This window comes from Grus americana, chromosome 19 (assembly GCF_028858705.1).
Source record: "Grus americana isolate bGruAme1 chromosome 19, bGruAme1.mat, whole genome shotgun sequence".
Lineage (NCBI taxonomy): Eukaryota > Metazoa > Chordata > Aves > Gruiformes > Gruidae > Grus > Grus americana.
This window is the reverse complement of record NC_072870.1, coordinates 12,184,017-12,204,385: the sequence shown is the minus strand read 5'-3', so window position 1 is coordinate 12,204,385 and position 20,369 is coordinate 12,184,017. Positions and strand designations below refer to the sequence as shown.

At 50.4% G+C, this 20,369-nt stretch overlaps 1 protein-coding gene across 2 annotated transcripts in view; it reads left to right on the top strand.

Moving 5' to 3' along the window:
• MNT (MAX network transcriptional repressor) overlaps window positions 1-20,369 on the top strand; it is a 48,701-nt gene that overhangs the window by 2,851 nt on the left and 25,481 nt on the right. The window contains exons 2-4 of one of the 2 annotated variants that reach the window (XM_054847757.1): window positions 13,111-13,684; window positions 16,694-16,735; window positions 17,460-17,571. In XM_054847757.1, the coding sequence (XP_054703732.1) occupies window positions 13,111-13,684; window positions 16,694-16,735; window positions 17,460-17,571 (728 nt within the window). The remainder of the gene's footprint in view (window positions 1-13,110; window positions 13,685-16,693; window positions 16,736-17,459; window positions 17,572-20,369) is intronic. The other variant, XM_054847758.1, reaches the window with a different exon arrangement.

Genomic DNA, 20,369 nt, shown 5'->3' with positions numbered 1-20,369 from the left:
GTGCTGCAGTACTCACACGTGAAAACACAGTATGGAGGCATCGCCGCGCGTTCTGCCTGCCTGGAGAGAGCTGTGGCTGCTTCCCAGCTGTGCAGCGGTGGTGGAGGACGGTCTCCGTGTGCGGTTCGTGGCTGAGACGGAGAGCTTTCTGAAGAGAGGAGAGGCAGAAGGGTTCCCTGAAAGCAGGCAGCGGCTGGATCTTCACTTTCTCCTTGGACTCGCTGGGAGGTCAGGCCAGCAGCTTTGGTCACTGCTTTGTACTTCTTTTTGTGGTTGCTGGGGTGCAGCTTGAGTAATGTCAAGCTTTGGGGAGTACTGCAGGGTTCTGGGAGAGCTCTGTGGACTGACCTGAAATGAAATCACGTCCTCCAGGGAGCAGAGTGGGGTCTGCAAAGCTGTCAGATCGACACCTGCCCAGCACCTGCCCCAACATCTACCCTCTCCTTCCACGTAGCGCAGGGTGCTGCACATAACACCGGAGTCCCCCGAAGCACCGGGAGAAGGCCATCGGCGCAGGCAGGGTGCTGGTGTCCCTGGGCGAATGCTGCATTTCACAGGTCTGCAGATAAAGCAGAGCTTGACTTTGGAGTCAGGTCCTGCTGTGTTCCCGTCAGCGCACACGTGGCGTCCAGGCGCTTTCCAGCCAACCCGAGTGCTGCTGAAGGTCCCGTTTCCCTGGCCCTAACCGATGCCTTTGCTCAGGGCTGTTTCGTTCACCGGCAGGTACGCACGTGGCTTTTCCTGCTCCCTCAGCCTCTTCCACCAGTGGAAATTAAACCGTGTGGGCTTTGTTTTTCTTAATTTATACCCAGAGCAAGTAGTGTCGTGTGCCTCCAGCCCTCTGAGGGCCGTTCATTGCTTTGGGGAGTTGTCGTCGACCCTGTTCGGGTTTGCCCGTGTGGCTGGGGCGAAGCCGTGCCGCCGGCTGCTCTGACCCACCGCAGGGTGTTAACACGGAGCCTGCACGCAGCCGCGTCACTCCTCGGGTCCCTGGGCAACCAGGCACTGCCTACAATATGGTTCAAACTGTGTTTACAAGATGTTTACCCAAAAGCCTGTTGAATATTACATATTACGTGTATTAATATTTCAGAGAACATAATTTCAAATTGCTGAAAAAGTCAGAGTCTAAATACATCAGCCGGAGATGCATCCATAAGACTAACAGCTTGACAGAGTATCGTACGGTCGTGATTGAGACCTCGGGGGCCAGAAGGACTTCAGTGCTGTGGGCATCCTTGAGTTGTGCCATTTGTTATTAAAGCTGAGCTCAGGCTTTGCTAAAACACTGGCTGGAATTTGAAAGGTGCAGCACGAGTGGTTGGTTCTTACCTCCCAAGTAAACTGGGAACAAATGAAATGCAAGTAACAGATTAAGAGGGAATTGCATGCTTATTAATTAAGCAACTGCCCAGATGCATCTAATGATTTTTACCTCTATAGACTCCTCACTCTTGATGACTCTTCCATGACACAAACATTTCTGCTATTTACTGACTTGCAGTAGTGGTTTTTGGAGGCTCTTTTGCTGGTGCGCTCACTGCACGTCCTGGTGGGATCCCGTGAGTAGCGTGGTTTTGCTGCATGCTTTGTGCTGGGCTTGTATGGCTCGGAAATAGTTTCTTACAATGCGTGACGGGTTTATGTAGATACGCAGAGAGATGTAACGAAAATGAAACTTCAGTGGTTTGGCTCGTCACCCGTACTCCTGTTTACACGCTCAGCAGACCCGTTCTCCTACATGATGACAAATGTTATGTAAATGATGATACTAGTAATAACGTTATTTGGATCTTGTTAATTTGTGAAGGAAAAACCAACAGCCTGGGGGAGGCGAGGGGGATAGTCGATGTTAGGCATTTCTTCTTAGGATATTAACGCTCTGGGGATGCAAACAGTAACAGACACACCCTGGACGTGCACCATGTTGGCCACATTCTTCAGCCTTTCCGATTGTTTTGGGAGTCAGGATTTTGAAGTGCTCTTGTCTCATCCACATCTGCGCTTTCATGCTTCATAACGTTGCTGCTCCTAACTCTTTTTCTGTAAACAAGCGGCTTGCATGCACATAAATGCATATGTTTACACATGCACAAACCACAAACTGAGGTCCTTTTTCTGTTATTTGCAAACTCCAGAGACATTTGACTTGAATTAGAGGGTGGCTGATTTCTTTGCATTCAGGTTAATCCAAGAATGTTTCATGATCTAAGAAAACAAATTTATTTTTAATTGCAAGTAACTAATAATTGTTTTCTTAGGGTTTTTCCCATCCATACTTGTCTACAACCCGTCAGCTTGCGTGCTCTGCTTTGCTTGGTGCTGCTCAATGATGTTTATGGCCTCTCATTTTTGAACATTGCCAGCGAGGGTGGTGACCAAACAGTAAGCAGAGTTCTGGTCCCTTCCCATCTCATCTAACTGTCATTTTGGCACACGTCTTAATTGCATGAGATGGATAGCAAGATGTGTGGTGACCAGAAGGATTTCCTTTGGCTGCAGTGCCACCCACGGAGTGCTGACGGGTGAGGAAGAGGACCAGCTCGTGCCCAGCGTCTGTGTTTCGGCAACGGCTTGGTGTTGTGCTCAGTCTGGTCCTCCTCTGTGTCTCTCAACGGGTCTCATCAGTATGATGTCGAGAGACGTCTCCAGATTCCCCATAGGGCTTTTAGGCCCCACTGGCTTTTGTCTGGGTGGCTGAGGATGCACGCAGGTCCTGAGCGTCTCTGGGTGCAGGTGCCCATGTCCTCCGTCACCCTTGGCGTGCTGTGGGCAGCACATCCACCTGGATTTCTTTCAGGAAAAGTTAAAACACCTCCCAACAAATAGTGCAGTGGTTTATCTTTTCTCAAAGGCTCCCAAGTACACGTGAGCTTCGCTGCAGCTCCGCAGGACGCCGGTGCCACAGTGGCAGGTGGAGATAGCTCTGCTAGGCGTGAACGCGAGCTTGACTTTCTGGAGTCTGCACAGGCCTGCCGAAACCACGGAATAAACTTGACAGCAGGCTGGCTTCTGGAGAGCAACTGCCTCACGTAATCCTAACCTATCTCGGTACTCGAGTGCCAGACTAGCTGTGGTGCTCACCTTTTCCTGTATTTCTTTCCCTTTTTTTCCCTTTATGATGAGCGCAACCCCGGTGCAGGCAGTCAGGCCGGGTGGGGGGTAAGGGAGTCACACTGGCTGCAGAAGAGGACCCTTTCCACGTCTGAAGTTGTCCGTACGATTCATCTCTCCTGAGGCACTAACGTAACTTTTTATCTCATTGTTTTGTGAAGCAGCATTGCGTCATCGGCCAGCAGCAGGGCTGGAACTTGGGAATCTGCTTTCCTTAATCCCACTGATGACTTTTTCTGTACTGTGGGGCCCGTCAGTTGAATTTTGTGTATAAAATACTGAACTTCCCAAAGCCTGACAAAATTGTATACATCAAAACTTTTATTTTTTAGTCATTTTTAATTGACGAGAGCTGTGATCCTCAATGGAATTTTGTGGCAGTGGGTCCCACAGTGTAATCATATTCAATATGTGAAAGAGTTTCTTTGTTTTTAACTCATTGCTTTTCATGTATTTGAGCTACGTAGCGCAGGAGAGCACGCTGGCTGCCCCCCCACATGCGGGTCTGGGGGCTTCGGTTCAGGGCAGCTGCGGTCCAAGGGAAGAAGTAAAACTGCACATAAGTTGTCCTTCATTTCCCGTCTTCATCCCCTCCTGTCTTCTCTACATGTACAGGCACACGGGTATGCTTAGAAAATACAAATACAAAATAGAGCACACGAAGTTTGCAGGCCTCCGTTGGAAAAAAAAAAAGAAAAGAAAAGCAAACTTCCCTTCCATTGGCTGATGAATTGTTTCACCAAGGGACATCAAAGCATTTTATCATCCTTAGTTGAATTTTGCAGCAGTTCTGAAAGGTCACGAGTGGAAGAGCTGAGGTGCAGGGGTGTGAAGTGCCTTACCTAAAGCTGTGCTTTGGTAAAGCAGGATGTAAAGTTGAGCTGTTTGGTTCACAGTCTCCTGTCTCGCTGGATGTGGAGGCTGGAGTATAGAGAGCCCCAGATGAATCTTTGGAACATCAGATCTCCTGGCTGGAAGGTGCCGCGTTGCATTGCAGAGGATGGGATGGGGATGAATGAGGAGTGTTGCGTGCTGAAATCAGGTCTGTCTTATTGCAGGTGGTACAATTCACTCTACTTGGTAGTTAAGGATTCCCTTGGGCTCTCCCTGTCCTTCTTTCGGCCTCTGATCTTTTCCATAGCAGCATCTGATAACAAAAGTTGTTTCCTCTGTGTTTCTATGCTCAAGGTTATATGCAGAAGCATGACATATATCTGATGGTAGCTCACGAGAGCCTACAAGGTGGTGATAACCCTGCGGAAGGTGATGGACGTGCCACGTGTTGGTACGTGTGTTATGTCTGGTGCATACACAGATCCTGCAACCAGGAACTGTACCGGAGTGCTGTTGCTGGTAGTGGGATTCCCGGTGTCCCTGGACAGTGTGTTGTATCTATGTAGAAGAGGCAAGGGTCAGAGGGAGACTGGCCGGAGTGACTGCGGCAGGGCGTGTTGGTGCCTGGGAGCTGGTTCTGCTCAGGCTGGGGAGAGATGCTGGGAAGGGGATCAAACTCTGTAGTGCTCACTCCCACCTCTCCAAAATCACCTCATATGAACAGGACCATCTGAACTCGATGTCCACTGTATGAAATTTTGGTCACGTTCTTGATTCCATTTCCTTTGTATACCTGTTTAGCTTGTTAGAACTAGTGCAGCCTTGCTCATGAAGTCTGCAGACCAGACTCTGAGTATTTGTGCAGCTCAAAAGGCACCAGGTTTTCCCACTGCAGCACAAAATACTCCCTGGTTCAGTCGACCCCTCACATCAGTGCAGTCACATCACCATGAGGGAAGGTTTGAGAGGACTCATTGGCACCTCACGTAGATCAGTGGATGATCTGGGTGCTGTCAGGCATCTCCCTCTGGAAAACCTCCTGCTACCAGCTGACAGCTTGAAGCATTCAAACAAATCTGTCACCCTGGTTTTGATTAGCTTTGTTCTCTCTGATTAAAATTGCAGTGGCCAAATGGCAGGATCTTGCTAGTGAGGACGTGATGTAGTTTCAGGTGTGATGTGGATTGAGCTGTTGTCCATTTGCAGGCAGCCGAGCGAGCAAAGAGCATACCAAGTATTTTTAATGAGGAACGCACTAAACGTGCCTGGACCATTGGCAGATGATGCCGTAGGTTCAAGGTTGTTGTCGTGAAGGTGGACAGAATCACAGTGATGCTGCGTTGGAGGAGGATGTGGCCCGCCCCGAGAACCTGCTCTTCCTCTCGGGGTAGTGGCACGCTGGCTCTGTGAGTTAGATGTTAACTTTGGGAAGAGCCTTGCTCTGTGACGGAGACCAATGTCCACGTGACTTCAGAGATGGCAGGGATAACTGCCCTGGTGGAGCCAGTTCGGGAGACGGAGGAAGGCTTCCCACTCCTGTGCACCCGTGGTGTGCTTTGATGGGCAGATACCCTTGGATTCTTATCTCCTCTTTCTTTTTCAAGTACGGAGATAGGATTCTGAAGGGTAATCTGCACATTTCCATTTGTTTCCTTGAGAGCTGACCGGTGTGAGCAGCCTGTGAAGGCAACCCCTGGCACAGCCCTGGGATGAAGGTGCAGCACTAGGCTCTCGTTCTCGTCATGGGGATCGAGGAACATTACATGAGCTGGTGTCGAGCAAATACGCTTACCTAACAGGCTGGTAATTAACTGACAGATCCGGTTTTGCCATGACTCAGTGTGTTACATGAAGTCATTAACCTGTCTTTGCCTCAGTTTCTAGCGCGTGTAAAGTACGAGCAGCGTGTTGTCTGACTTCAGAAAGTTTGCAGACCGCTCGTGTCTGAGACCCGCATGTGAGCGGTGGATGAAGCGGGGTCTTGGAGTCTCTTCTGTGGGCACATCAAGTGTCTGGGCTTTTTGTTTTGTTCTACAAGTGCATAGTTTGTTTATAAAATGGTTTATTCTGTCAGCCCTTCTTTACCATTCTTTTCCAACCAGTATTTTTAAAGTGCATCGTTGTTCGCTGTGTTTCTGCAGACTTCAGTGTGCCACGCTTTCCCCAGGCCAGGAGTGGAAACAGCAGCTTCCCTGTGCAGTGGAGCAGGTGGGGTTGGATCCTGCCCGTCGTCAGCGCCACTTTTTGCTCTGAACTGCAACACAGATCTGTTCAACTTGCAAATAACTGCTTATCAGAACACATTGCTTTGTCTCCCTATTTCTTAAAAATGCTGATGCCCAACGGAAATCATTGAGACGGCATCTCGTATAGAAACAGCTCTGCAGGTTGTCTGCCCAGGTTGGAGCAGAGTCGGTAGTTGGTTGTGCGCTGTTGGTGCCCGCTCCGCCTGTCTCAGCCAGTGCTTTTCTGCAGTTCATCTGAATTCTGCGGAAAGGGACAACAAGAGTTTTACATCAGTCCAGCCTGCCGAGCTTCAGTGCTGCAGCAGAGATGGTGCACGGCGTGCTCGGCACCTTCATGGCTTGAAAGCGCTGGGGTGGTCTGTGCATAGATAAGGCTGTCCACCATGGCTTTATTGTTTTAGCAGTCTTGATCTGTTTTCTTTTCCTTTGTTGCACTGCTAAATCCTAGCCCTTTCTTTCTTCTGTCCACTAAGAGTTAGTTGTAACTAAAATGCAGCTAAAATGACTATCTGGAGCTGATTCAGGGTTTCAGTTAAGCACTGGAATAGCAAATTAAAGCAAAATGTAAATTATCCATAGAGATTTGAGAAGCTGTTGTTTTAGGAAACGTGTACCAAGTACTGTTTAGTTATGGTTGATTGTTCTTTGGGGCTTGGGAGATGAACTACCCGATTTCTTGAGGGTCTTTCCAACCTTCCTTTCTGTGTTCCAGGAGCTGCGATGGTTTTGTTGAGAGGAACTCCTCGTTTCCTTGTAAGCCATCTGTCTCCATAAAGTAGGAATAGCGCGTGTCTGCTCCCTAGGTTTTATCAGGCAAGAGGATCACCTTGTCATTTCTCTGATCAATGATTTCTAAGAGTTACAGCTAAGCCCGTCACGCTGAAACCATTAATGGTCTGTCTTGGTTGGTGTTGAGGAGGGGTAGTTTACCTGAAGGCTGATTTTCCTTTACTTTTACAGATAGGACATAAATGTGTCATCATCCTCGGGCTGAGAAAATGGAGCGTTGAGTATGTTTGTTGTTAATAGTGAATGGTGACGTTGTCTGCAGGTAAGGTGGTGAAGAGCGTGTGGTGTGCCAGTGTAGTGAGGATAGCTCAGCAGAGGAGTATCAGGTGGGAGCTGGGGTCTCTCAAACCCTGAAACTGAAATCCCAGGAGGGCTGGCTTAGCTCTCACTCCTCCGGAGTGTGTCACGAGCTTCTGATTTCTAATCGTGAAGCGTTTCAATATCTTTTGTGAATAGCATGCTTTCAAAATACAGTTCAGTCTTTCTTTAAGAAGACAGTGTGGCCCAGTCTGTGTGGATAGGAAGGAGAACGGGACGTTTTGGTAGCAGGCTGAAATCTGAACACAGCACCTAGACGTGCAGCAGCGAGCGGTCTGGCTGAAGAGCCGTTGGGTGCCGGCACAGCCGGGAGCCCGGAGGGTTTTGGGGAGAAGTGCTGTGTCTCAGGGCTGCCACGGTACGGATGGAGAAGCAGTGGTGCAAAGGGACAGGCACCAAACGCCGCAGTTTTGGAAGAGTTGGGCTTGTGTTATGCTGTTGTCAAACAAAATTCAGAGGGACTCAGAGGAAGGGGTCACCGTTTCAAAGGGGTCTCAGTCCTCCAGCTTGTTTCTCGGCACTCGAAAGCGCCAGCAGCTGTTTGCTGGCATATCCTCTTGTGTCAGCAGCCTGAGTTATGACTCAGTTAGCCTGGCGCAGGCTGAGCGTTACTGGGCTCCAGTACTGCTGACTCGGGTCTTATCTTCCCTTTCACGATTCTCCCTTCCGGAGCTTGGGACCTGCAGAAACAGAAACCAAGCTCCAGGCTGCAGGCTGCCCTTCTCTCGGTGCGGCAGTCCCCTCCTCGAGTGCGGCCAGGCCAGCCTCAGAAATGGAAAATACCTGGAGACTCCTGGGGTCCCCAGCACTTCCCTGGTGCGAACCAGGAGTGACTCCTGTGGGTGACGCTGCTGTAGAACTGGTGTGAGTGAAGCCCCGGGTCTGTAATGGTTCGTGGTGTGCGGTGTAAGCTCCCAGAAGCATTGAATGATTCAGAGAAACATTTCAAACTATTAAGAAAATTACACCACAGAATTGCCAATGCCTAACTGTTCATGGAGTTAAGCGATGTTTTCTGTCTATACTGGCGAGGGACCCGTAAGCATACATAGAGGTAAGATGCTTGGTTTTACAAAAGCACATGCTGTTGATAAATTCTGCGTGCTCATAGTGTCCCTCGTACAAAATGGGAGCATTAAAAATGGCATTAAAATTCCTTTGAGGCGTGCTGATGCAGTGCTCTGGCAGCACGACGGGGGCGGGAGGCTCGGGGACGTACCCTGGCCGCTGCCGAGGGCATGTGCGGTTCTGCCTGCACGGCTGCTCCCTTTGCTGGCAGCGCTTGCTGTTACAGAGGGGTGGCATTTCCAGGGCAGGCGAGAGGGAGGAGATAAATTTAAAGCCAGCAAGATTATTAGGTAACAAAGTTAAGAGTGCCTGGCACTGTGTATTCCTGGACCATCGGGGCCCTAAAATAGCACCAGTCCACGGGTCAGGAAGGCTGACCCTGTCTCTGTGATCTCCTGTGACAAGATTTGCTGTTCTGTCCTGCTGCTGGCGTTGCCATCATCCTCCTTTACGGCGTACCGCCTCGGTGGCTTGGCCGGGAAGCTGAGGTCCCCCGCTCCTGCGATGCGGGCCTTGTGGCAGGCGGCGTGGCGTGGGCAGGGTGAGGGTCCTTGTCCCCTCCTGCCTCGGCGGCGGCTCAGACCCCTGAGGGTTTGCAGGGCTGGTTCGCTCCCTCGGTTCATTCAGTCCTCCGGTCCCTTCGATGAGGGTGTCAAGAAGGAGTGACAATTACACATCATTTTGGCGTGCGCCTGCCGGCTCGGCTGTCCCCCCCGAGCCCAAGAAAATGCCCTAAGCCTCGCAGCTTTCTACGTGCTGGGCTTGCAGAAGCTCATGGGTGAGCGCGCTGCACGTGAAAGAGTGAGCCGTGCGTGTGCCTGAGCACACGGCGCTGCTTACTGTTCACTGCTTGTGTCCGTATGTGTGAAGGAAACTGGGTGAACTTATTTCAGATGGAAAACCAAAGGGCTCTAGGGAGCTTTTTTAAAGCGTGTCTTTACTTTGTTCACAAGGTGCGAGCACAAAGTGAGCAGAAGACAGATCTTCATAGCTCAGTGGAAGTGTTTCTGTTCTGAAGGGGGGTGTGTTAGGAAGAGGTGGCTTGGAGACCCTTCAGTCCTCTCGCTGGAGCAGGGGTCAATAGTGGGGTTCCTTTTTGCCCGTGGACGAGTCAGACACAGAGGACAGTGGCTCACTGGTGTCAGATTTTGGCTAAAAAAATCCTTGAAATAAACTCTTTAGCTCAAGGGAGCTGAAGATTTGCAACACCAAAGGCCTTGTTGGCAGCTTGTCAGCAGCCCCAGGGCTGCACCTGCTTTGCAGAGACATTTACATAAATATTTCTGATCAGTAATGCACGCTTGTAACCTTACTTTCCTGTTCTCTGGGCTTCCCCGATGAATGAAGATTACTTGTAGGAATTTCACTGCCGACTCCTGCTCGTGCACTGGAAAGCGTTGCCGTCAGTGCAGACCTCAGCTGCAGGTCTCGTTTCTAGATCCTCTCCTCTGCCGTCGCGATGTTTCTGCCAGAAGCCCGTGCAGGAGTGAATTGAGCGTGGGCAGGTTCCGCCGTCCTCACCAGACCCCGAGCGGTGCCAGGAGTTTCCATTAATTGCCTCCTTTGCTGCTGCCCCCCATCCGGCACGGTGCAGTTTGAGGCCTGGGTGGAAGCTCTGCGGTCTTTCGTCTGGCGTGTGCCTGGCCGGGGCTGGCGCCAGGTCATCCCCGGGGACGCTCTCCCTCTCCCAGCTACCTGTGCTGCCCCAGCGCTGGCTGCGTGGCCAAACACGCACGTCGAAAACGCGATTAGTCGGCAGGTCACCGGGGTTGAATTTCCTCGTGCGTCCTGTGCCAGGGCCATCACGTTGGCTCTGGCTGCAAACCAAGCAGTAAAGTGGAGCAAAAGAATTGCAGACAAAGGGCTTTTATTTATTAGTTATTAATGTTGTTCAATTGAACCAGTCTGAAATCATTGGTAGCTAAGATTTATGTTGTTTACATCAGGGGATTCCTGCTGGGGTTTTTGCCACTGTGCCCTGCTTTACTTGTTCCTTTAAGGAAATGTTGATAATTATGTTTTCTCAAAATGTTTCAAGGTAGAGAAATACTGCATTCAGACTCTGAGTTTCTATTTAAACAACCTCACATTTTGGAGTAGGTCAGATCTTGAGCTGACTTACCCTCCTCCTTAGTGCTACAAAGAATTGAATTAAAATTTTGGATTTGGGTCTCGAGCAACCATGGGAAAAGTACTCTTTGGATGTGAAACCCTTCCAGATCAGTGAATTTCACGTGGTGCCTGTCCCAGCGCCGCGGGGTCAGAGCCCGGAGATGCAGCCCTGGTGCTGGAGCTTGATCCAGGTGTTGCCTTCTCCTTGTGTAGGTGTTACCCTGCCAGCTGGGTGCTTGACCTGGTTCCTGGTCTCACGAGGTGTGTGTGTTGGGCTGTTGCTGCAGCCGACCATTGAACCAGGGCTGCTATGGTTTGAAGTTCCCCTCCTTCCCCCTCCGCAGCAGGTTTGGAGCTGGGCTGCCTGTGCATCTCTTCGGACACTCCTTGCCGGCCTCCTCCGCCCCGGGGGTCTGGGCCGCTCTGCTGCAGGCCTGGTGTGGCTCTGGACGGAGCTGTTCAGGCAGCCAGCGAGCAGAGCTGGGGCAAAGTGCTTTGGTGAAGGTTGGAGGAAATACAACGTACGCTGTAGAAATCCTGGGCCGAAGGGAACTTCGGGAAATGACGCGGTCTGTGAATGTGGGACAGTGACGCTGTGTAGTCACATGTACCAAAGGTCATTCAGAATCGGGAATAAAAGTTTTATTCCCTTAATTGCTCTCTGTTGTTTTTGCATGACACCCCTCAAAATGAAAAGCTGGGTAAGAAAGTACCCGGGCAGGGGCAGGGCCCCTCGGGGGGAGCGTGAGGCCTGGGCAACTCCGTGGCCGGGGAGGGAGGTTGCCTCACTGGGGGGGCCTTTTCCCCTTGTGCCACTTGTATTTAATATAGCTTCCTCTTGAAGATAACTGGGCGGTTGAGCACTGGGTGGTGATTCCAGGTTGCAGTATACATGCTTTTCTATCAGATTTCTGAAATACGCACTCTGACTTTAGCGTTCAGGTCAAGCCCAAGCTTCTCCGGTGGACAGGCTCTTTGGGGATGTTTCTTTGAGCTTCCTCTGAATTACCTGGTACTGGCCGCTATTTAAGACTGTATGCGTCATTTCTCTGATCCCTTGCTTGACGAAGTAAGGGTTTATTTTCCAAATATTTGTGTATTACTGTGAAGAAGTCATAGCTCCAAGCACGCTGTTGGTGCACCATTTCTTGTTGCAACGCCTTGGAGGCCGTGAGGAATGGGATCTGCTGAGCTTCGTGGACAGCGGGTTTGGAGATATTTGATCAAGGCTGTGAGATGTCTAGATGCCGGGGCCACTGGCGCCACAGGACTTGTATAAATAAATTTCATTTGTGCCACGTTCACACAATTAAAGCCGGAGACCTGGATCGCATTTAATGAGGTTTATTTTGCTAGTCGGGCCACACAGATTTCATTTACTTTGTCTGGTGTTCTAAAAACATATAGGAACGTACGCACATCAAAGCCAAGTTTAAAAGCTTGAATAAAATCCACAGCAGTAAAGAAGCGCCCTGACAGGTTTGTATCAGTGTAATGTCCATTGAGCTAGGATTTGCACTTGATAGTATAAAATACGGGGTATTTTAACCTAAGGAGCCTGCCCTGCCCTGCGCGGCCGGTTGGTTACGCCCAGCTGCCGTCCTGCGGCTGCTGTTTGTCTCACCAGTTGTGGGTCCTGGGTCGGTGCTGGGAGAACTGGGAGCGGGGGATGCCTGGCCCTCAAGGTTTCCCTGTCTCCCGCACACCGGCTCCAGTTCAGGAGGCGATCCCGAAATGCAGTTTTTCCCTGCTGTTAGTCAGGGCTGGTCTCCAGGCTTGTCCTTACCTCCCTGGAAGCGAAGGCTGGCGTTGTCCTGGGGCTGCCGCGGGGCCAGGGCCGGCTCCTTGGTAGAACGCCCCATAGCTCTTGGCCAGTGTAAAAGTAGGAAAGGACGAATTGAAAATGTTTTGTTGTGGAGTGATTTATTCTTCCGTATAGAGTGCAGTGACATGCTTACATACAGACACAAGCAGGGAGGGCTTTGGGAAGGCACGGTAGAAGTAAGCATCGCTTGGAGTGCTGAGTCCGTCCCTGCCAGCTTGTGCAAGGGCAAGCGGGGACTGATCCTGCACCGGATCCCTCCAGGAGCGGGCACAGGCTTCCTGCCACAGCTTTCGAAGTCCCATTAATCTTCTTCAGCTCAGTAATGCTTGCCCTTGGCAGAAAGGCCTTGCAGTTTGTGGGTTTGGATGTTGGGAGTGGGAAGTGACTGGATCAGGCCATTTCTCTCCATGCGGTGCTGCGATGGGGATCTCGAGAAGGAGGTTGATCGGCTGGTGTCTTGCTTTTCATCTGCTGCTGCGGTTGTGGTGTCCCTGGGGACGTTGGGGTTGCTGCAGACGGTGGAGGAGTCAGGAGTCGCCAGTGCTGGCTGTGGGGGCAGCACGTGGTTCGTATTTACGTCGTCGGCACTGCAGCGAAAGGGCCACAAGGGAAGGTGCAGCTGGCTGGGACATGGGATGGGGCTCCAGGGGCACAGGTCCTGCTATGGGATGTGCCGTGGGCTGGGCTGCGTTACCCAAGGACTCCACTTCCCTCCCAGAAACACTAACACAGTTAGTCACCAGCCTGGTCGGATGGGGAAGGTCAGGGAAGTGCCATTAATCGCTGTCGGTGTTTCTCTTTCAGAGGAGAATGAGAAGCACGAGAAGCTCCGCCTGGAGAGGGAGCAGGAGCAGAAGAAGGCTGGCAAGGCCAGCGTGCCGCGGGCGAACAGTGCCGTTATCCCGGAGGAGCCCCGGAGCGAACTGCTGGTGCCCATCTCCCCCCCGGCCCCAGCCCCGCTGCCGCCCCCGCCCCTGGCAGCCCCCATTTCTGTCATTCCCATCCCTGTTGTCACCAGCCCCCCCCAGCAAGCAGCCCAGACCACCCTGTCCTCGCCGCTCGTACGCCACCAGCCCCTCATAAACACTCCCAGTGTCACTAAGGAAGCATCTTCGGTCGCGCCGGTCATCCAGAGGCCGCCGGGCCCACTTCTGCCTGACGGGAAAGCTGCTACACCCCCGTCGGGCAGCCCGAAGCAGCTCCAGCATTACACGGCGCCGGTCCTGGCCATTTCCCAGCACCATGTGGTTCAGCAGCCCATCCAGCCCCAGCCTCACCAGCCCCTGCAGCACCCGGGAGCCCCCCCGCAGCTTGGTGCTCTGAAGCTGACTCCAGCAGAGGACACGAAACCAAATGAGCAGAAGAAGAGACCTGGAGGGTGAGTGCACCTTGTGTGTGGAGGCTTTTGAGAGGGACCAGACAAAATGATACTGAAAGCTGCATCGACCTGGAGCAGCTGCTGAATTTGCAAAGAGTTGTCAGATCAGAAATACCAAGATCCGTGGATGTTTGGATGTCTGGTTTTTTGATAGCAGGGTTTCTTAGCTTGGTGGTTTTTATTTTTCCTCCCTGACTACACACTGTAGGATTCTGTACAAGGATTTCTTTTTCCAAGCCAGGACTGTATTGGGAAGCAAGTCCCAGCACTGCCTGTCTGATCTCAGGTGGCATCTTATGTTTGGCAAAAGATCTCTGCTTGTACTGATCAGGGAAATCGTGCAGCAATGCTGCTCCACAGGAACTTTCTTGAAAACTGGGACGTGATCTGGGAGGTTTTGTTTCCCAGTACAGACATCACCTTAGCTGCTGTTTCAGTTTCTTAGTGCTGTAAGTGCTAAGGGCCTCCTGCTTGTTCACAACTCCTGCAGCTGGAAGGGACTGAAGGCTGTTTAATCTGTCCTGAACTCTTGGACAGGACTTGTGACTCTGATGTTGCTCCAGGTTAGTGTTTATCTAACTCGTTCTTAAGGACTTTGGCTGGTGGAGACTCTGTCGTCTTCTCCTCAGGCGGTTGTTTCCAGACCACAGTATTCTAATACGTAGTCTGGTATTATTTCTGGTGGACTGGGAGAACAAATCGTTCCTTTCTTTGCAGCAAACTTTTACCTGTTTCCCTTGGCCCCTCAGTCTTCCTTCCTGCAGGATAAATGACCTGGATCTGTTCAGTCTTTCCTCCTGGGCCATGTTGTCTAGACCTCTGACCATTCTCCTGACTGCCTGCAGCTGGTAGATAACTCTTTGTGGCGGTGTTTGAAATGGTACGCTAATCCCACGGAGGCTGGGCAGAAAGTCGTGCCGTGCGTCTTGCCTGTTCAGCGCAATAGAGCACATGTGCCCCTGGTTTCAGGGCAGGGGTGGGGGTCTGGTCAGGAGTTCAGAGGAGATGCTGCTAGACAAGATGCCAGCTGGAGTGCCGCTTGCTGTGCAGCGCAGCAGCAGCAGCAGCCTTGTTCTGCTCTGGGATGGCTCAGGCTGCCGAGCTGAGATAGACCCAGCAGAGCTGGAGGCCCTGCAAGTCGCTCTGGTCCACCCAGCCTAAGCAAGAGCCAGCAGAAGAGACCCAAAATGCAGTCCTTTCCCCGGTGGTGACCTGCTCAGAGGAAACGTTTTGGCTAGGTGAAAATCCGGCCTTGCCTTTTGCTCCCTCCTGGATGGAGTCAGTATTTTGAATGTATCAGAAGGTCAGGATGTGGCAGTTCACTTTCTTTCCCCCATGTCCTCTGGTCCTTACGGCGTTTGCTTTGAGCTGTAACGCAGAACCGCTTGTGAAAGGAGCCTGGTTGTGAAAGGAGCACGAGCGCGGGGCTGTGAATTGCCACTGACCTTCCCCGTGGACGGCCTCCATGCAAGGAGCGGTAGTTTCAGTATCATCTTGTGGGAGCAGGAAGAGATGTAAGATGTAGTGGATTAAAAAATGGTTCGGAGTGTCCTTTGGGATGTAGAGATCCCAAAATGCATAGAAGGAAACAACAAAAGTCATGTAGATAAGAATTTGTAAAGATAATGGCCTTTGTAAAATGCCAGTATAATTCCTCTACAATAGATTGTGATCTTTAGAGCTTGTCTATAAAAGGCTCAGCTGCAGAAAGGATAAGTGTATTTGTGCTTTAATCAAGCCAACCTGTCCCTGACATTGTTGTGTGGGTGTAGGGGGGGTTCCAATGGCACGGGGGTACCAGCGACAGCTGCGGGGAGTTTTGCTGCCTGGGCAGCAGCTCTTTTGGCAGCAGGCGGTAGGATGGCTGCGCTTGCACCAGGAAACTGCTCTTGTGCCGTCACGCCGAGCTTTGCTCCTGGGAGGGCTGTTGTCCCAGTGCGAAGTGCAGCACTGCTGCTGTAATTGGAGCATTTTACCGTCCAGGATTTCTGGAGCTCTTGCCATGGGTGCACCAGAAAAATACCTGTCTGCTGCTGAGTGAGTTGCAAAGGTTTCCTGAAATGCATTTGGACGGGTTACCCAAGGTGCTTGCTCTGTTTCTCCCCAGAATTACTCCTTTAGACATAAGCACAGAAAAGGTGTCTTTTTCAGCTTGTAAATGTTTCATGGGAAAAGGCTGTCAAATATTTGTTTTTAAATACCTGAATATTTATTAAATATTAACGTACTTCCTGAAATGCTCACCTTAATGTTGGTGTGTTTTCGGCCAAAGGCAAATAATTACTTTGCATAGTGTATGGAAGATATTGAAATCTCCACATGTCTAATGATGTACTTTATCACCACTGTAGCTGAAAAACTAAGATAACCTGAATTTGTTTGGCTTTCCCTAAAAGTATTCCTCTGATTGGGAGGGTGGGGACAGACCAGAACCCCAAAAACCAGAAGCTCGCCCTGGTTCTTCCTTTAGCAGTGACTGGAGGATTCCTGGGATTACTTCATTCCATATTTATGCTCAGCTGTGTTATTTCAGGCACAGTAAAACACTGAAGCGGTTTGAAGTATGTCTGCCAAGTCCCGCACGCTTTAATTTGAAACTGCATAAATCTGACGCCATTGGAGTGTAGGCGTAGATCAGAAATGGGTCAGGATCTGGGCTATCTAGTACTGTACAAATACTTACAATTCATACTTGGTGTCTTTCCCTGTCATGGATAGTAGCCGTGTCTGTGTATATATACGCACATTATACCTGTTTGTATCTTGTGTGCAGTATATGCGTAATGCTTATCCCATCTAATATGTGTGTAAAGTATGGATTTTATCTTGATACAGTATAGGTGGAAATATATATGCAACTAATATTAAACCGGTGATATCTGAGCACCTCTATTGCTTTTTAATATTTACCTGTATATCCTAGACACACACACACTGCTGAAAGCACAGGTTGAATGGCAGTACTTTTAAACCTGCACTGAGTTTATCTTTGTTCTGTTTGGGTTACAGGGTTGGGACCAGGGAAGTACATAATAAATTGGAGAAGAACAGGTGCGTAGAAAGCCAGGGGTTTTTTTGTTTGGTTGGTTTTTTTAAATTGTAATTCCCCTTCCCTTTATTTTTTTTAGCCTATAGTCTGTCAATATTTGTTTGGCTTTGGTGGTTTTTTGTTTGTTTGTTTTTTAACAAATAACCTGAACAAAATTCTTAGTGACTTTTAATGACTCTTGCAGTATTGCTTTGCTTTCTCATAGCTCAATTCTGCATCTCTTGCTTCCCAGAATGTTGTACTTAACTGTGTAATTGCCTTACAATAACCCTGCAAAGCCCTGATCCCGCAAAGTATGTCCCCACGTGCATAACGGTGTAACTTCTCTTTTGATTTAAAGTAATAAAGTAGTCGAGATCAGGGATCAGTGTACAGTGTGAATACAGAATAAAGACCAGTTCCTGATCCAAAACTCTTATAAGTCTAACTAGCTAAACGGGAAATGCGGTGAAAGTGGAAGCAACAGCAGAGGGAGATGAGATAGTTCATTTAAGATTGCACAGTGGTTTCCTAACAAAGCTAGGACTAGAATCCAGGCGTACAACCCCGTAGTCTTTCTGCTGGACTGAGCTGGCTCAGTTGAAAGCATGCAGGTAGTCTGAGTGACTGCTATGCACATGTGTAAGTGCTTTGCTGGATTAAGGCCCCAATTAAGCTCTAGCCCGCTGCTAAACTGGTTTCTGGTGTGTGCTCCCCAAGCTGACAAACCACCTGTGTTTTCTTTAGACGTGCGCATTTGAAAGAATGCTTTGAGACCTTAAAACGCAACATCCCCAACGTAGATGACAAGAAGACCTCAAACCTCAGCGTCCTAAGGAGTGCCTTGCGATACATCCAGGTATGCATAGCGTTCGGGTTACTGTTGGCTGGCATTGTAGAGCTCTTTATCTGCTGAAACCAGAGAACAGTGCTAACTGCTGTAATGCTAAGGAAAAAAGGGGAGAGAAAAGCTCCCGTTCCTCCTTCTCCTCCCATGCGGAGTGTAGACATTTATAAACTCCAGATTTCCAAAACGTTTGGATCTTCTAGGAACACTGGCTTTATGCAGTCTCCTTATACTAGATGTTCCTAGTTAACCACAAGTCATCCATCCGTACCAGCGATGGGGATGCAGTGAACAGATAATTCAGGTGATCTTAAAGAGGGACATCCAGACTGTATAAACTTAAGCTCCTCCTTTTTGGACAAAGATGAATTTTAGTCCGTATGTTTTGGGGAGGTTTTCTGTTTGCTTGACCAAAACATACAGAGTTCTATGAAGGTTTTGAATGTCACGTTTTTGATGAGCTGGAGATGTAAATACAGGTCATTTGCTTGCAGGCAGGGAAAGACTGGAATTTGGGGTTGCAGCGTGAAGCTCTAGGTGGATGGGGTACCAGGAACAACTCTGGGAGAAAGTAGAGATAAAATTCAGTTGTGGTGTTTGCAGGTTGAGAGAAGTAAGTGTTAGGGTTTGCTTGTTTAATATTTGTAAAAGTGGTTAATGGTAGCACAAAAGAAATTCTTACAGATGTCCTCTGTGACTGTGAAATCAATAGCATGTAATGCAATTAAAATTCATCTGGAAAATGGAAGAGTTGCTAAATTTATAGTGTAAATGAAGATACCCAGTAGACCTCATAAATCTTGGCTGGAATAAAGGGAGCTGAGGACTGTTCACAACAGGCTTTTCCACAGTAAAGCGTCATCTTTTTTCCTTGCTTTCATCCCGTTTTCCTCAGTCTCTCTCAAATACCTTTTCATTCCTATGTTCAGAAGTACTGGACATTGATTATTTGCATCAGCCTTACTTTGGAGAGTCTGTAATTGCTCATCACCTTTCAGAGTTAGAGCAGCTCAGCCCTTCTCAGTGATCTTCACTGGCGGCTTCTCCTGGAGAGCCTGTGGTTGGGGCAAATTCTAATGGTACCCAGCCACTGGAGGGTGGCAAACAAAAGGAAAAAATCTATGTTGCTTTAAAAGGTCATTTTTGGAGATGTGGTTGTATTGCAGCCTAATGGGCATTAGGAAAGATCTGAGCCTTTCATTTGATTTCAGGCAGGCTGGTGTCGGTAGAGATGAGGTTCCATTAGCAGTGAAGGAGATGGAGCAATCTGCTCACCTGCGCTCGCATTTGGGAGTCGATTCCAGAGTCAGGATGTCAGGAACGGAGCTGTTTCTGGCATGGGAGCTGGCGCTCTGTGAATGTTGATACACGTGCAGACCTATCCATGAGCAGACTCTGCTTTCTGGCAGCATTTTTATTCTGTGCTTTTGGAAAACAGCTTAAAATTCTCTTTGAGGATGTCAGTGGGGATTGCTGATTCTTCCTCTCCCTCTGCTCTGGATCCGTTTGTGAAATGTTTTGAGGTGTAGGTGCAATGCAGTTTTGTGCTACCTACAAGTGTGTGTACCTACATCTCTGTAAGTTGCTAAGAGTTAAACTTTCGTCACCTCCTCTTGGGAAGTGTGGACTACTTTTATGATGGTCCAGAAGGTATTCACAGATTCAGAACCCCATTTTGTTTTCTTTAAGTTTCTGCCACTCAGGGTCCATTTCAGTGCCGCCTTTGAATTGCTTTTCCCGGCACGGATCCATTCTGGGAATCAGAATGGCTGGGATCAGGTCTGCCGAGCTGACTACTCTGGTGCGCCCGTGCCGTTCTGTGTGCCCACCGCCTGGGACTGAAGGGAGTGGGGCTGGTGTAGTTGCAGTGTATTTAATCATTCAGTGAAGTGAAAATGCAGAAGTTCTGATGGTTAACAGCGCAACACTTAGATCCTAGCGTCGGAGACCATCACACCGAGGTAGCTGTATCTGCACAGCTCTGGTGGTTTTGCACCACAGACGTCGTGGTTTGTGGGACGAACTGCTGCAGTGACTCGTCTTGGGTGTGCGATGCTGGTGCCAGCATCCCAGAAACTCCCCCGGTTGCCCACGTTCTCCCCGGGCTGGCTTCGGGGAGTGCGCAGGGAGCAGCCCCCCCCCCCCCACTTCTCCCACCAGTTTCAGTGCAGAGAAGTTGAACTGTCTTGTCCAAACATTGTCTCTCCAGCTTCCCACTCGCAGGTGGCTTTAAGGGTAACAGAGCTGGTTTTGCAGTGGGCACGGCAGATCGGGGTGGCGCAGGACCCCAGCACTGAGCCGGCCCTGCCGGGGTGCGGGCAGCTGGGAGCCGGAGAGGCGCAGGTGGGGTGCGGGAGGTGTGTGCAGGAGCAGACCCGACCGAAGCCCTAAGGCCGTGGGCTGTGGGCGCAGTGCTGGCTCCCCTGCCAGGAGTCTGCCTGGAGTGCTGCACAGGAGAGCTGCCCCGTCACCCGGGACAGCCCGAGGGCGACCGCAGCACTGGGATGTCTGTCTGTCCATCGGTGGGGTGGCGCTGGGCTGGCACCGGCAGAGCCAGCCTGCGGCCGGGCGCTCGCCTGCCGTGGTGGCGAAGGTCACGGCAACCTCGGGCCCATCCCGGCCGGGACCTCCCGTGCCAGCGTCCACCTCCACGTGTGCAGCGAGCACATGGCGAGCACCAGCCCCCGCATGACAGCACTGCCCATCCGGGGCGGCCGGCCAGCGAGCCACTGGGCTGTGTGGCCGTGCCTGACTGGGCACTGGCAGCCGGGCTGGCTGGCCGCCCCGCGGGCGGCAGATACGGCAGGGCC